The sequence below is a fragment of the Sylvia atricapilla genome, chromosome 2, assembly GCF_009819655.1.
Source record: "Sylvia atricapilla isolate bSylAtr1 chromosome 2, bSylAtr1.pri, whole genome shotgun sequence".
In the NCBI taxonomy this organism is placed as follows: Eukaryota; Metazoa; Chordata; class Aves; order Passeriformes; family Sylviidae; genus Sylvia; species Sylvia atricapilla.
In genome coordinates this window covers 109289336-109305099 of record NC_089141.1, presented here as the reverse complement: position 1 = coordinate 109305099, position 15764 = coordinate 109289336, and the positions used below count along the sequence as shown (strand labels likewise).

Genomic DNA, 15764 nt, shown 5'->3' with positions numbered 1-15764 from the left:
ATCCTTCCTGTACAGATGTGTCATCTTGCACCGTCACTTACAATTACTATGGAAAGACAAAGCAGAATGAACAGATTTGCTCTCACCTAGCAATGCTATTATAAAAAATAAGCAGATCTAAAGAGAAAAGACTGACAACTGTTCTGTAGCAGTTCTTCTGAAGGGTTTTTGCAGTGAGACTCACTGAGAGAAGGCAAGCGACCATGTAAGAATATCTAACCATTTTAATATATTAAGTATGCCAGTAGTATCAAGAGCTATACAGGAGGGGAAAAAAAAAAAAAAAAAAGGAAAAAACAAACCACAAATATTCCCAGCAATGCCTCCTAAAAAATTAAATATTCACTGCTACAGTAGCTAACTTCTGAAATTCAAAAATCTACACTATGAAAATCCTCTTAGTGTGGCAAATTTCTATTTGCACTAATCACTAATCTACAAACGGTAAAGAAATTGATAAACCAAAGCCAGTCAGTACAGAAAAACACACCGTTTGCACTAGACAGTTATCACAATTAAAAGCAATACACAGAAACCCCAGAACCTTTCAAACCAAGAACCTCTGAAATGCACACACACGAGCAAACCTACACCTCTTCCCGGATAAATAATACATAGCTCCCCATTAAATACTCAAAATCAGACCAAAAAAAACCCAAAAAAAACCCCATGCATGCATTCTAACACATCAACCTGGTCAGCCAAACGCAGATCCACTAATCACAATTACCAGCACCAAAAAAAATTTTAAAAAATAGTAATAATTTCCAACTTCCATTTCTGCAACCAACAGCAGCGGCTGGCAAACATCTGCACCCCTCTCAAATATTGCAGCACTGAGCTGGCTACTGCTGTGTGGAATAGTTGTTATGCAGGAGAGGCCGCTGCAGCTCAGAGACGACACACAATACCTCAAGGCAGACAGCAGTCTATAGAAATTCAAATCCCCAGTAAGAGGATTTACCTAGAAGGCAGTGTACTGAATGTTAAAAACTAACAGGCTCTCCTCAAGGGCTGCGGCTCAAGGCGCAATCACAGAATCGTTAAGGTTAGAAAAGACTTTTAAGATCAGCCAAGCCCTAAATCACCTTCATTTGTTGCCATCTGTAATTGCAGAGTTATCTACAGCCCACTGCATCTCCTCTGGAGTCCTTGACTTGCCTCTGATTGCGGAAACAATTCCGAAGACAACCTTTCCAAGGATGAGAGGTACAGTGGATTCCATATAAAGAGAACTGATGAAAGCACTAGGTCTGGCAGTAAAGTACCAGTAATCTGGCACTGATTTAGGTAACAACATGCTTTCTCTCACAGAATTAACACCGATTCTTTAGATGTAACAGGCAAGTACCCAAGGTTTTGTTGTTTCTTTAATCAATAAACGACAAAAGCGAAAACGAACCCTTTTCTTTTTAGTGCAAGATTTTCGGTACTGTCTCTGTTTACATCCAAACCTGAGACCTCAGCGTAGTGATTCTACTCCCTCCTCCTCTCCAGGGTGACATCAGCAAGTTTAATAGCTCTGCATTTATTCAGCAAGCAAGGCAAGCCATCATCTGAAACCTGACAATCCTCACCGACTTACCATGAAGGAAAGCTCCATCATGACTCAGTAAAATTCTGTCAGGAGATGGCTTTTTCTGCCTGTGTGACCTAGGTGTGATGCCCGTGTTGCTCAGAGCAGCTTTTGTTCAGAGAAGTAGGACACGGAGAGAGCCTTGTGTAACCAGCCGGGGCACAGTGCCAAGCCTCCATTTGCCAGGCATCTCTGGGACCAGGGGAGAGGGTCAGGAGAGGACACGCTCCATGTGCCGCTCCAGCAGCTCATCCTGCTGCTCTCCGCTGCTTTCTGAGCTCAGAGCAAATTCGGCTTGCAAGATAAACGTTTGTGTAGTGTAAACACTCGGGTGCTTTTGTCCAGTGTTCAAAAAAAAGCCAGCTTACAGACAAGGGAGAAAAAAAAAAAACTGCTGGAGGACAGAAGGAACAAAGGCCACATATACACTGAATAGCAGCAGTGTGCTCTGAAAAATCTCGTGTTCTGACAAGCTACAAGAGAAAAACCATTTTTAAATAAAGATCATACAAGCTGTATTTCTGCAAGCCAAAAAAAAGGCTACATCTGAATTTACTGACCAATACCTAACACGGTGATTTTCACAAAGCTATCTCAACACTCACGTTTGCCTCCCTCCACCTTTTTATGCATTCTTTCTGCAACATCAGAATTCAGCTATTCCTGCGCTAAGAGCCTGAAAGACTGCCAGCAGCATCAGAATGACCGCGAGTCTGCCGCCGCTGCCGCAGCACGGCCACGGAGCCGCTGCTCCGGCCGGAGCTGGCCGGGGTCATTCCGGGACTCGGCCTCCAGCCCCGGAGCCGCCCGGGCTGGGGACAGCACGGCTCGGGCACTGCCCCGGCTGGGGACAGCACGGCTCGGGCACTGCCCGGGCTGGGGACAGCACGGCTCAGGCACTGCCCGGGCTGGGGACAGCACGGCTCGGGCACTGCCCCGAGTGGGGACAGCACGGCTCAGGCACTGCCCCGGCTGGGGACAGCACGGCTCGGGCACTGCCCCGGCTGGGGACAGCACGGCTCGGGCACTGCCCAGGCTGGGGACAGCACGGCTCAGGCACTGCCCGGGCTGGGGACAGCACGGCTCGGGCACTGCCCCGAGTGGGGACAGCACGGCTCAGGCACTGCCCCGGCTGGGGACAGCACGGCTCGGGCACTGCCCCGGCTGGGGACAGCACGGCTGGGGCACTGCCCGGGCTGGGGACAGCACGGCTCGGGCACTGCCCCGGCTGAGGACAGCACGGCTCAGGCACTGCCCCGGCTGGGGACAGCACGGCTCAGGCACTGCCCAGGCTGGGGACAGCACGGCTCGGGCACTGCCCAGGCTGGGCACATCACGGCTCGGGCACTGCCCAGGCTGGGGACAGCACGGCTCGGGCACTGCCCGGGCTGGGCACATCACGGCTCGGGCACTGCCCGGGCTGGGCACATCACGGCTCGGGCACTGCCCGGGCTGGGCACATCACGGCTCGGGCACTGCCCCGGCTGGGGACAGCACGGCTCGGGCACTGCCCCGGCTGGGGACAGCACGGCTCGGGCACTGCCCCGGCTGGGGACAGCACGGCTCGGGCACTGCCCCGGCTGGGGACAGCACGGCTCGGGCACTGCCCCGGCTGGGGACAGCACGGCTCGGGCACTGCCTGTACTGAGGACAGCACGGCTCGGGCACTGCCCCAGCTGGGGACAGCACGGCTCAGGCACTGCCCGGGCTGGGGACAGCACGGCTCGGGCACTGCCCAGGCCGGGGACAGCACGGCTCGGGCACTGCCCCAGCTGGGGACAGCACGGCTCAGGCACTGCCCGGGCTGGGGACAGCACGGCTCGGGCACTGCCCAGGCCGGGGACAGCACGGCTCGGGCACTGCCCAGGCTGAGGACAGCACGGCTCGGGCACTGCTGGCAACCTGTGGCTACACTCTGAGTATTTCTGTGTGCCAACCCTGCAGTTACACCTGGTAAAACTGCATCTGACCTGACAGAGATGCCTCTGAAGTGCACCAGAATCAGTGAATGTCCTCAGTTGGAAAGGACCCACGGGATCGCTGAGTCCAGCTCCTGGCCCTGTGCAGAACCACCCACAAGAGCCACACCATGTACCCGAGAGCACTGACCAAACACTCCCTGAGCTCTGCCAGGCTGCTGCTATAACCACGGCCCTGAGGAGCCTGCTCAGTGCCCAACCACCCTCTGGGGGAAGAACCTTTGTTTAATATCCAACCCAAACCTGCCCTGACACAACTTCAGGCCATTCCCTGGGGTCCTGTCACTGTCACCACAGAGAAGAGATCAGTGTCCTGTCCTCACAGGGAAGTTGTAACTGCAGTGAGGTGTCCCCTCAGTCTCCTCCAGGCTGGACAGACCAAGTGTCCTCAGCCTCATATGGCTCCTCCTCAAGGCCCTGACCATCTTTATTGCCTTCAGCTGCTCTCCAATACCTTAAAGTCTTTTTTCCATTGTGGCACCAAAACTGTTCCCAGCACTCGAGGTGAGGCTGCTCCATTGCAGAGCAGAGCAGGACAATCCTCTCCCTTGCCCGGCTGGCCATGTGTCCCTGGTGTCCCTCAGCACAGGGACATCCCTCCTGGCTGCCAGGGCACTGCTCATGTTCACCTTGTCATTGAGTAGGACTGGCCCTTTTCCATGGGACTCCTCTCCACGGTGTCATTCCCCAGTCTGTCCATACATCCAGGAGCCTCACTCAGCACCAACATCCTCAGACTGAACACTCAACTTCTGAATCACCTATTCCTCTGCCCCATCTCCCAAAGGACTGAGATGCCACACAACATGGTAATTCAGTTTAAGCACTTACTCCTCTTTCTAATCACGGCATTTCTAAAATACACCTGTAATTCTCTTTTACAGGAATTAGTCAAAAACCTGAGTGAAACTAAGAACAAAAGACAACACTCCGTAGGGCTGGACATTGTGGTAACATTATCTGCTGTCAAAACCAGTCACACTAATAACTCTCCTGAAGTTTCATTACAGTGCCATGCTGCATTGAAATCTTCCATGGATTTACTTCTTGTACGTGTCTTTCCACCACTGACATATGCAAAACTACAAAGACTAAGACATTTCAACCACAAATGCTGCTTTCCATTCACTTACACTTCTACTGAAATTATCTTTTGATTCATTTCATTTTGCTTTCCACAAAATGCTTTTTTGTGTGAAGTGCCTGAAATCTTGGATATCCAACTCACAAGACCCAAAGCTTTTCTCACCTTTTTTACCTAAAAAAGCACCTCATAAAATTAATTCCTCATATAACAAATTCTTCATAGAATTTAAGACATAAAACTAGACATAAAAAAACTTCTCAAAACTGTATATATTTTGACTAGTCATTTTTAATAATTAAAATACGTAAGGTTTCAATGTACAGTGTTTAAACTTAAAAACTACACATCTAAGCCCATATGAGAAAGATAACTAGGTGGTAGAACAGCATATGAAGGCTTGAAATCACAGATTTTCACTTTCCTAAATACTTGTTTACTTATTACTCAGAGAAAGAACATAAAAAATGAATGATATGTCTATAACAGTTATGTGCTGGCATATAATAGCTGCACTAGCTAAAAATATCTTCTATAAGTTTACATATACAGGAGAAATATTTGAATAAATGGTAGAAAAGTGTCTGACTGACTATAAATAAGTACTTCAAGCTGTTCATTGATACATCAGTGTTTAATTTCTTTATATTTCATGCATAGTCATACAATTCATGCACATTTTAATTATTCTGCAGCCTTTTTCTTATAATTAGCAGCATGTCTGAACATTACTAACAAATGAGAATCTTTAGAAGAATAATTAAAAAATTAAAATTATATTTAAATTGATGATTTACGGGTAAGATGAAAGCATAAGCCTGAAGCAAACTACTGGAATAACTGTTTTGTGTATAAAGAAGGAAAATTTCTGTAAGTGAAAGACAGAATCAGTATTTCTACTAGAAGGCAGGTAATTGAAAACATGAGATATTGAGTTCTCATTCTTCTAAAGGTTTTGTAACTGGGTACAGGGTGCACCTGTAATAAACAACACAAAATTCCCAGCACAAACCATTGCTTTATTTGCTACAAACCAAACCCTCTGTCCAGCATTCCTACTGACCACCCATTTAAATAAAAAACCACCCCACAAACCAAACAAAATCCAACAAAAACCACACAATGCCCCCACTACAAATCTCCATACAAAAGCAAACAAAGCTTCTCCTCATAAAACCAAACCCTCAGAAAATCTGCCCCCTGGCCTCCACTGTTCCCTCAATGTTATCAATCTAATAAATACAGAAAACAAAGGAGTTTTTTTCCCCATAATTATGAATTCTGCATTCAAAGGGCTTTCAGGATCATGGCTCTAAATACCCACTAAAAAAACTTCAACACCACCAAGCAGGATGAGCACCAGAAGGGAGACTGGTTTTCCAGAGCTGTCACCTGGTGCTCAGCTCCCACATCTCAAAAGGCTCTGGAGCAGTTATGTCATACAGGAATATCCTCCAAATTTCTCTTTGAAATCTTTCATTCCCACATGTTTTTTAGAAATTGTTTAAGATTCAACAGTACTTAAGAAAAGAACTCAGACACACATGTGAGACAAGATGATTACATGCACCTATGAAAAAAGGAGGCCAAATTAAAAAAACAAATAGATTTAATAAATAGGAAAATGACCGTGACAGAGAGTGACATGTCAGAAATAAGGCGGCACATACTCAGAAGTATGAATATTTTTTCCAACTACATTTACCCAATGAATAAAAAGATGTATTATATTCCTAGAGATCTTGCTATATTCTCCTTTCAGATTATCACAGGGACACCATGGCCACCACCATGGACCACAGTACTCCTTGTGTGTTTGGTAGGAAATGGTGAACAGGAAAGGGGCAGCAGGACATAGTAAAGTGAAAAAGGTGGGCTATGAGGTAAACCTTAGTAGCATGTTGTTGCTATGGTCATCAATTTATGAAAAGAAATCCATCCCTCAAGTCACTACCAGTTAATTTTGGAATTAATTGTACTTTTCTGATGAATGGGGCAAATTCAGGTTTCAAGTCTCACCTCTGAAGATAACACTGCCCCACTTGCCAGGTTACAAAAAGACTGTTTTCTTTTCAACCAAAAGGGACACTTTTTTTTTTTTTTTCCCCTTAATGTAACCCTGAAGGCCAAGTAATTTCCAACAGCATTGGTGTTACAAAAGTTTATGGCAATAGCAAAGAGAAAGTCAAGGATTCTCATAGTAATTTGCAAGTCTCAACTGCAGAACAGGCAAAAGCAGTAATTGATTTTGAAAAAACACTGAGTTGATTTTATGCTTGTTAAACAGCACTCTAGCAATTATCTTGATCATCAACATCTTAAAATAGTAAAAATTAATTTTGTGCTTAAATTGCTTACATAAAATACAGATGATTTATGTTAATGCCCTCAAATTGTGAAAAACATGGAATATATGACCTTCAGACTTCCATCTTCCCCCTTTGCCTGAAGACTCTTACTGACAATGACTCTTACTGACAATGACTCATCTGTTGGCAATGGTTTATTCTTAGCAATTACAGACTTAACATGAATGTTTAAATACCATCAAAAACATTATGATATTTCAAAGTACTTTAATGCAACATTGGTACAATCTGTGAAATCCAGAGCGGCCACAAGCGAGTACCAGATGAAAAGTTACTTCCACTTTCTGCCTCTGTGTGAACAAGGGAGCTCAAACTGGGCAAAGAGCCCCAGGAAAAGGGTCTGTGCTCAAGGCCAGTCACAGGCAGGCTGGATCTCAACCCCCTGAATTACCCTTTAAAATCCCGGATCCTTTTAAAAAGATCCACAAAACCAAAAAAGGCACAACAAGACAACTCTGTCTTTTCATTGCTTTGGGTTTATTCTCTTTCTTTTGTTCAAAGATGAGATACTCTGTGTCTCAGAGAAGGAGGCAGACATTGTGTGAAAACATCCCTTCACACTCTTTCCTCACAGCCCTTCCCCATTTTACTCTCCCCATGCTTGAGCATAACCAGTGCATCAGCACTTCACTTCATTCTCTTCACTAAGGCAGCATTTTCTGACTTGCCTCTCATATTCCCATCACACTTTCTGGTTTAAGTTCGTTTCTTAAAAAAAAAGATTGGCTTTTAAAGAAGCTACAGCCCTGCTCCACTTAAGTTTTCTCCTCAGCTGACACACTGTGATGTTTAAATCACTGGTAAGTTTCAATCAGTAACACTTTGTTTTCAAACTAAGTAGGTAAGTCCATGGACTGTACCTTAAATTAAATCCACAGCTGAGCTGAACTGGAAACAGCTCAAAGTGTTCAAGACCGAGTTCAACTGGGTCTTTTCTTTTGTTCCTCACTGTCATTCTTTACTAAGGATTGCAACCTCCACAGCAAAGGGAGCAAACCAGAAACTCTGCTTCAGGTGTCTCAGCTGGTAATTCCAGATCAGTTTTTCATTACATTTTGAACTAGAAGAGGGTAAGACAGCTCTGTCCCCTCCTTCCCATTCCATCAGCCTTGCACTGGATGTACCAACTGGGCAATCTCAAGCTGAGCTGGCTCAGACTTCTGATCCCCCTCAGTCTGCAAATGGGGAAAAGCAAAAAAACGAAAAATCACTCGATTCAATGTGGCTGAGAGTGCTGAACGAGGTAATCAGGATTGCAAGGTGGAAAATGAGACCAACTTCTAGGAACAAGCTGCAGTTATATTGCTTTAAAAGAAAAACATTAAACCATCTTTAATGCAAACACTCATCATGTTCATTTCACCATCTTTCGAAGACCATCCCTCTGCCCCAGGGTAACCTGCTTTATTTGTGGCCATTTGTTTTTGTCAGCGACTTAACCATATGCCACATAAAAGCAATGGAGTCATGATAATTTTGCATTAAAAAAGATTAATTTCTTTCTGTTTCCTAAATACTACTTCATTGTTCTTTCCATTTGTAGCTGGTATTTTGAAAACTTGAAGTTTGGTAAACTCAAAATCCTCATGGTAAGTGATTGATTTGTTTTGCAAAATTGTGAACATCAAAGACAAGAAATTATTTAGATTGAGTTATCATAATATTTATTTAAATACCTGATTCACTGACAGAATTCCAAATTCAGCAATTGCAGAAAAAGGTTATCTATTTCTTGATCAATTTATAACAAAAATTAAAATAATAAAATCAACTAGGTTAGAAAAGACCTTTTGATATCACTGAGTTTCTCCTACTACTTGATTACAAGATGACCACCTCCTTGTACATTTAATCTCATTTTCTCCCAGCTTCTTTAAAAATAAAACCAAAATGTACTTCAGCACTTCTTTTATTCTGTATATCATGACACACCAAATTTGTGCCAAAGTAAAGGAAATAGAATCACTTGAGCTCACACATAATCCCTTCCTCAACCTCTACCTCTCCTTGCTCTCTTCCACCATTCATTGCATGGAACCTTTTCTACTCCACTGCACAATTTCCAACTCCACCAATCTCTGTAGGTGAAACCTTGGGCTCTGGATGAAAAGGGAAGCCTGGGGAGAAAACTGCTTCCCTCTATCACAAAAACCAAAAGGAAAAATTGAAGAGTAACACTCCACTCTTTCAAATCTTGGACAATGTGATTCGAACAACCCAAGAAAACAATCTGCCAAGAAAAGGAATCCGTAAGATTCTTGAAAACAAAACACTTATTGTTTTAATAATTTTTAGGAAAGATTTATATGCAGGAATATGTTTATAAATTACACTTAATTACAGAGTTCTCAGCCCTGCAGGTGGTTTTCCCACCACATGCAACCCAGTTAAAAGAACACTTCCTTTTTCCAAGACACGTAACAGCTAAATTTAGAGGCCAGGAAGGAAAGGATATGTGGGTAAAGTAGAAAATGGAAAGAGGAAAAACATGGGCAAATGTGCTGAACAGAGGGAGATAAAATGACAGATTACAATCAGAGCCCAGAAAAGAATGTAAACAGTAAAGAATTTGAAAAAGTACAAAAGAAACAAAGTGCTGTGTTACCATAAACCATTTCCAATTGATTAGCCAGAAACTGTTGCCTTAGAAGCTAGCTCACTCTCAAGCCAGGAAATGACAGAATAATTAACTGCTAGAAAAGTAACAATTATATAAAAACACAACATTTTGCATAAAAACTTTCTAGTTCACTAATTGCAAAAACTTTCAGTTTACAACAGGGAAACTAAGGGGAAAAAAAACCAAATATAAAAATCGAATGATCCAAGCTGTTCTTCTCTTTTCCCCCTTCGTTTTCAGTACAACCTCAGTCTCCCACAAGGTTCACTATTTTAACAACAGCCCTACACTAAATTATTCATCTGGAGTGTAGCACCTCACATACCTCAAACCTATCCCTCTGTTCAGACTGAGACACTTCACATTAAAGCATTTCAATTTCTATAGCAGGTGGTCTGTGACTGTTCTGTGCTTATGCACTCCTTGCAGCTTTAAGATGCAACACACGACTTGTAAGAAATGTTAATTCAATTTGAAAGGACTTAAACCTACCTTTAAACTAGACTCATAGTCTGTGTTCACTTTGAACATAAGCCCAAGTCGCAAATGAATTTCCTTGGCTCGACAAAAGCTGGGATCAACATAAAGCGCCTCCTGAAATGCTTTAATTGCCCTGAAAGAAAAAGACAGATGAAAAAAATTGGATTTTACTGAAGTATTACTCTATAATCAATGATTATATAGCTAACAAAGTGGATCAGAAGGTATTGTTACAGAAGAACATACCAACTTAATGGTTTACATGTAATGCTTTTGGTGCATGGCTTTTGATTCTTCAAGGATTGGGTAATTTTGAACTCCAGATACCGTCATGTATTTGAAAGTCTAATATTTTCTCTTAATTCAAAGAAACTAATTTGCTGCATGAAATACACCAACATATCTGATATTCCAGAGAGAATGACTCACAAATTAGTTACAAGTGCAAGCTCACTTAAAACAGCCAGGTTGCTTTTGATTCCAGTAGTGCAGACCCCTAAACAGCAGCAGAATGGGCAGCCTTGGAGATATCACACACACATCTCCTCCCACTGCACCTACCTGCTGCTTTTCCACTTTCTCCTCCTCCCTTTCCTGGCACCGGTGCCATGCAAGGACTCAAATAATACCAGTTGCTCCATTACTTCCAAATATAGACATCAAAGCCTGCCACCTCCTCACACAGTAACTTTCCTTCATATTCCCATGATAGGTGAAGATGGCTCTGATTCTATTTCCTTACCTTCAGATCCTCTCTCACTCGTCCCTGCTCATGATGGCACCGTACCAGATAAAACAGAAATGCCACCTAACAACTCCATCTTGGAGCAGAAAAAAGTGACTCTAAACAGGACTGTTCTGCCTCTCATGCCATTGCATAAAACTAGGACAGCTGAAATGCAACTAAAAGATAACAGAACTGAAGTCACAGAGGAATTAAGAAAGAAGCTAAGTCTCATTGTTGCCTGAAATCCAACGACAGCTTGAAACAAAATCCCTTCCCACCCACCACTGGTCAGACAACAAGAGAAATCAGAAGCAGCCTCCGTCAGGGTAGATTTGAGTCCCCAGGCCAGAGAACACAATCCCTCTGCTGTCCCAGGAAACCCCAGAGGTCAATGCCAAGTGGGCAGGTGACAGGGCAGTCTATGCAGAGAACTGGACCCGCTGTGGAGCAGCAAAGGGACATGGGACAGGGATTAACTCCAGTGCTTAAAATCACTCTCTTTAGGTACACTGATTTAACTCCTACTCTCCAAGCACAGTATTATTTATAAGGACAAAAGGTTGGTTAGCAGATGCAATGCAAAATTCAACAAGTACTTTTCACAGACCTTTTTATTCACAACACACATAAATTACCATTTTTGAATCCTTCAGCAAAAACATTTCTGCTCTAAAATTCTTAGAGGCTTTTTTCTCATCGATGACAAAGCAAACAAAAGGCACAGAACTTTCTCTAGACAAGGCAACTGTATGTACCTGAAGCATTATCTGACATCTTTAAATAGAACTTAGGAGCAGATAGCCTTAAAAAAAGTATTAAATTTTTATTGTGGAACTGAAGCTTCCTCTGTTACAATCCTTCAGGAAGGCTCTCCTTACCCAGTACCCTACTTTTCTGCCAGCACATGGAAAATGAGCAAGTGAAGCTCTGAAGGGACAAACCTGCACCAGAGCTAAGCTCTCTCACATCTCATCTAAATTTCCCTGAAATCCTGTGGTGGTGGTGAATCACACACCTCATATCTACACTGAATTCATAACAAAGATCCTTGTCTTGTAACAGTGTGCTCATCTTTATCATCTACAAAAACAGCCATCAAACTGAAAGGCCAAAGACTGGGCTGATCACCAAAGATCAGCACATATTTTAAGCTAGGCTTTTGCTAGACCAGAAGATAGATTCTATTATTGTGTATTTGCATTTCTTGTCTTAACTCTAATATGGGCACTAGGTATGTTAGCCACTGGTATTTAAAATCCATTACCTGTGTCTTCTTCAAAGACAATATTCCAAAGTCTCCAAAAGGAAGAAAACCACTGTCTATGATTCCAATCAAAGGGAAGACAAATATCAGGAATAAAGACATAGCAGTTCTATAGCACATCACACAGTGTGACCACACTAACACTCTGTAAAATTCATGTTCTTCATTTAGCCATCCTTGCTTGGTCAGAAAACAGTATTTCCATACCTCCCCTACGTCAAGTCCCCATTGAAGAGGTCATCAATAAGTGGATTTCTAAAAAAGTTTAAAAGAATCTGAGCGTAACAAAAATATTTCTGTACTGTCTTGCTTACTGAACAGGAAATATTAATCAGTCACTGCTGAGTGATGGAGTAAAACAAAGCCACAAGTATAATAAAAAACCTTCCAGAACAGTTTTCAAATTCAGTTTGAATGTATACTATCCTTCATGCAAAAAACCAAGGATGTTGCCTACCCCAGTCCTTAGAGGAGCACAGCACTTTAAAACCTGTAAACTATCGTGAGTACACAACATGAAAGATTGTGTCACATTTGGCTCACAAACTTCTGGTCACAGAGAGCACCCCTCCCCAAGCTTTGAGTAAGGTTTATCTCTGCACAGACTCAACTAACTGAAAATCAAATTTTACCTTTTACTTAAATCTAGTGTTAATTCCATATTGGTTTCACAATTTGTAGTTTTTCCAGGATGACAAGTATGAATAATAAAATACAGAAACTACTTCCATCCCTGTGAAGAGGGGCATCATCAAAATTCCCCCAATGAAGTGATCTGAAAGAGCATTTTCAAGATTTTTTACCAGTGGTAGGTACTCATGTCTAATTCAGTAACTACAACCTCATTTAAATACTCAGTAGAATTTTTCTAGAATAAAATACTCAAGCTCTGAAAAGACATTCACTTATTAACTCTAACAGACAGACAAGCAATTTTACATCACAGCTAAATTAATATTGATGCAATTTTGCCTGCAGGAAACATTTAAACAAAATAGCAACGTGCTCACAATTACAGGACACATCAAGAACATGGACTACAGCAAACTCTGCCTGTTTTCCCCCTGCCCTGCCCAGAGCTCCAGACTCACTCCCTTTCTATCAAACAGGAGAACATCTGCAGCAGCACTAACACCCATTCCAGAGTTGGGCCTTCGAGACACAGCAGGAATCACTTGATTCTTGTACAGATCTTTGTTTACTCTCAAACATCTCTAATCCCATTTCTGTTCTCTTGTCCAAGCCTACACCCAGAAGGATGTGTGTCTGGAGGATCAAAGGCAACCAAGTTATCCAGATGTTTTCCCTCAAAGCTCTTGTATGGCTTGCTCAAAACCAGGAGTGCAGATATAACCCAACAGCTGGATGAGTCCAACAGCTTCCTTCAGGGATGATGGCACAGAGCCTTCCTCAAGTCACTTGGGAGTCTCCTCCATTAATTAACTGCCCTTTATGCACAAAATTTCTCATCTCACTCCTTCAGCAGACTAAACATACACCAGCCCAGAGGAAAAATTATCAAATGAGAGGCCAGGAGCTCTCAAACTGCAGAAATAAATGACAGTCATCTGAATTGAGCAAGAGGCAACTTCCCTTTTGCTCTCTGATGATACTGACACCTGCGTGGTGAGACACAATGCTGGCTGAGTCTACTAGAATTTATTGAAATTAAATAAGGATTTTCTCCAAGAATGAGGGCATTTCTCGTAACAGGCAGGAAATGCTATCCTAACACTTAACAAAATAGGAAAGCAGGACTGGAAAACAGACACTGCAGAGAATGAAAAGCACCTCTGGACTTTCATTTTACAGAGCACTGCTACAGCAATTCAGGAAAAATAAAAATGACATCTCCAAATCAAGCCTGCCAGAATCAATACTGCAGCTATTGCCCTACCCACTAATCTATACAACAATGCCTACCATTATAAAAGTGAAGAAACCAGGTGAATAATAATTAATAGATGATTATATTAAACATTTAGTGAATTCTCATAAGTCTTTTATTGGATGGTTTTGCTTGAATAGACTGTGAATAAAATCAGCTTTGTACTAGGAAAAAATATAATAAAAGAGCATCAATTTAACTATTCAGAAGTTATCACTTTTGTACATTTCAAACAAAACCCATGAAAATCAGAGTGAGCGTACGAAATAAAAGAACCTAACTTTATTCTAATATGTCACTTGATGCATTTGGAGTGAAACTTTTTTTTTTTTATTCTTACCCTCTTTCAATTTTCTGGCCACTTAGTCTAAGCCTCACTTCATTTCACAGCCTTACTAATGAAAGTGATGTGATGCTATCATGGACAAATTTCTATTTGAAACTCGTAATCATATTCTGAACACAAGCAAAATGTACAAGCACAGCAGTAGTCAGGACACTGCAGTTTATGAAACACTTTTACAGTCTTAGCTATAACTCTTCTGTCCAGAGGACTGCAACAGCTGAATGGCAAAGTATTTTGAGCAGCACAGTCTCTAAACATTTCTCTGGAAGAGCAGCTGGGAATAGGTTTTTTTACAGCATGAACAGAGTTTTCATACATTCAAGAGTAGTTTGCTATGAAATCACAGCAAGATAAGATAATGAAAAGAAAGTTAACTGCTCACTTCGTTACTGGTTAATTGCTATGAGCATGTGTACTCTACATGTACACTCCCATTTTATAAACCTGAGAAATACATATATACAGAACTGCCTCCTGAAACCGGAGAAATATTTGACAAAGCAGTATCTACAGACTGTGTAGATTCTTAGAGGCCTAAATGTATATTTAAATTCTTAGAGGTCTCCCCTTGGCAGCGTGCATTCCTACACACTGCACTATATACTTAACTTTCTGTGGAGGAACCCAGTGAGAAGCAGAGATGATGGGTTTAAATATCTTTTTATCTAGGTACTGAACAGATGATGACAGTGCTTCTGCTTTGGGAAGGATCAGGGAGTAGAGGGGTCAGGGAGTTCCACTCAGGAATGACTGGTTTTCCACAGCAGTCTTTAATCATGATGGAGGCGAGGAAAAGGGTCTGGTCATCTCTGACAGGTCTTTGGCTTTTTTCAGGGTCAGTGCTGAAGGACTGAGTTTTCCATAAAACTCCACTTCTGCAGCTGGTAAGGCATCCCTAAACTGAGAAGCCTCAGGGCAAAGAGCCCAAATGGGGCAATAAAGGTGACTGATGTCAGTCTCCTGTCAGGTGTTTCTGAGGAATCCAGAGCCTTTCTCACAGACATTGTCCAGCAATTTGCAAGGCCACTGAAAACACTGCAGGCTGGCCTCGGGGCACCACAGTTAGTACACTGGGATCCACAGGGTGTGAAATTCAATTTCAGGACATGATGTCAGAGCCTGGGCTTCATCTTTTAATCTTGATGGAAGTCAGTGGAATCAGCAGATGATAACAATCAGGCTAAGAATTCTCACTGAAGTGGAGAAAAAATTTGGTATCCAAGCTGCTATGCCTGGGTGCAGGTATTTCACAGAAATAAAGGGTAGCCCTGGACTAACTGCTGAAATTCTTTAATAATGCTCAATCTAAAAGACAGCTAGGGAGGGCATGAAATTATTAAAGTTATGTGAATATCTCATTCTACTGGTTTTCTACTCTAAGTGAGAAACAGGGAAACAGCAAAAATGAACCAACCACTTACTGCTTGATGA

At 42.4% G+C, this 15764-nt stretch overlaps 1 protein-coding gene across 19 annotated transcripts in view; it reads right to left on the bottom strand.

The window, feature by feature from the left end:
• The window catches only part of KDM6A (lysine demethylase 6A), a 152854-nt gene that overhangs the window by 61018 nt on the left and 76072 nt on the right, over positions 1-15764 (bottom strand). For all 19 annotated transcript variants that reach the window (XR_010743020.1, XR_010743019.1, XM_066314074.1 and 16 more), the window contains exon 6: positions 10121-10241. Coding sequence is in view for 17 of the 19 variants with exons in the window: in XM_066314074.1 (XP_066170171.1) it covers positions 10121-10241 (121 nt within the window). In the remaining 2 variants the exon portion in view is untranslated. The remainder of the gene's footprint in view (positions 1-10120; positions 10242-15764) is intronic.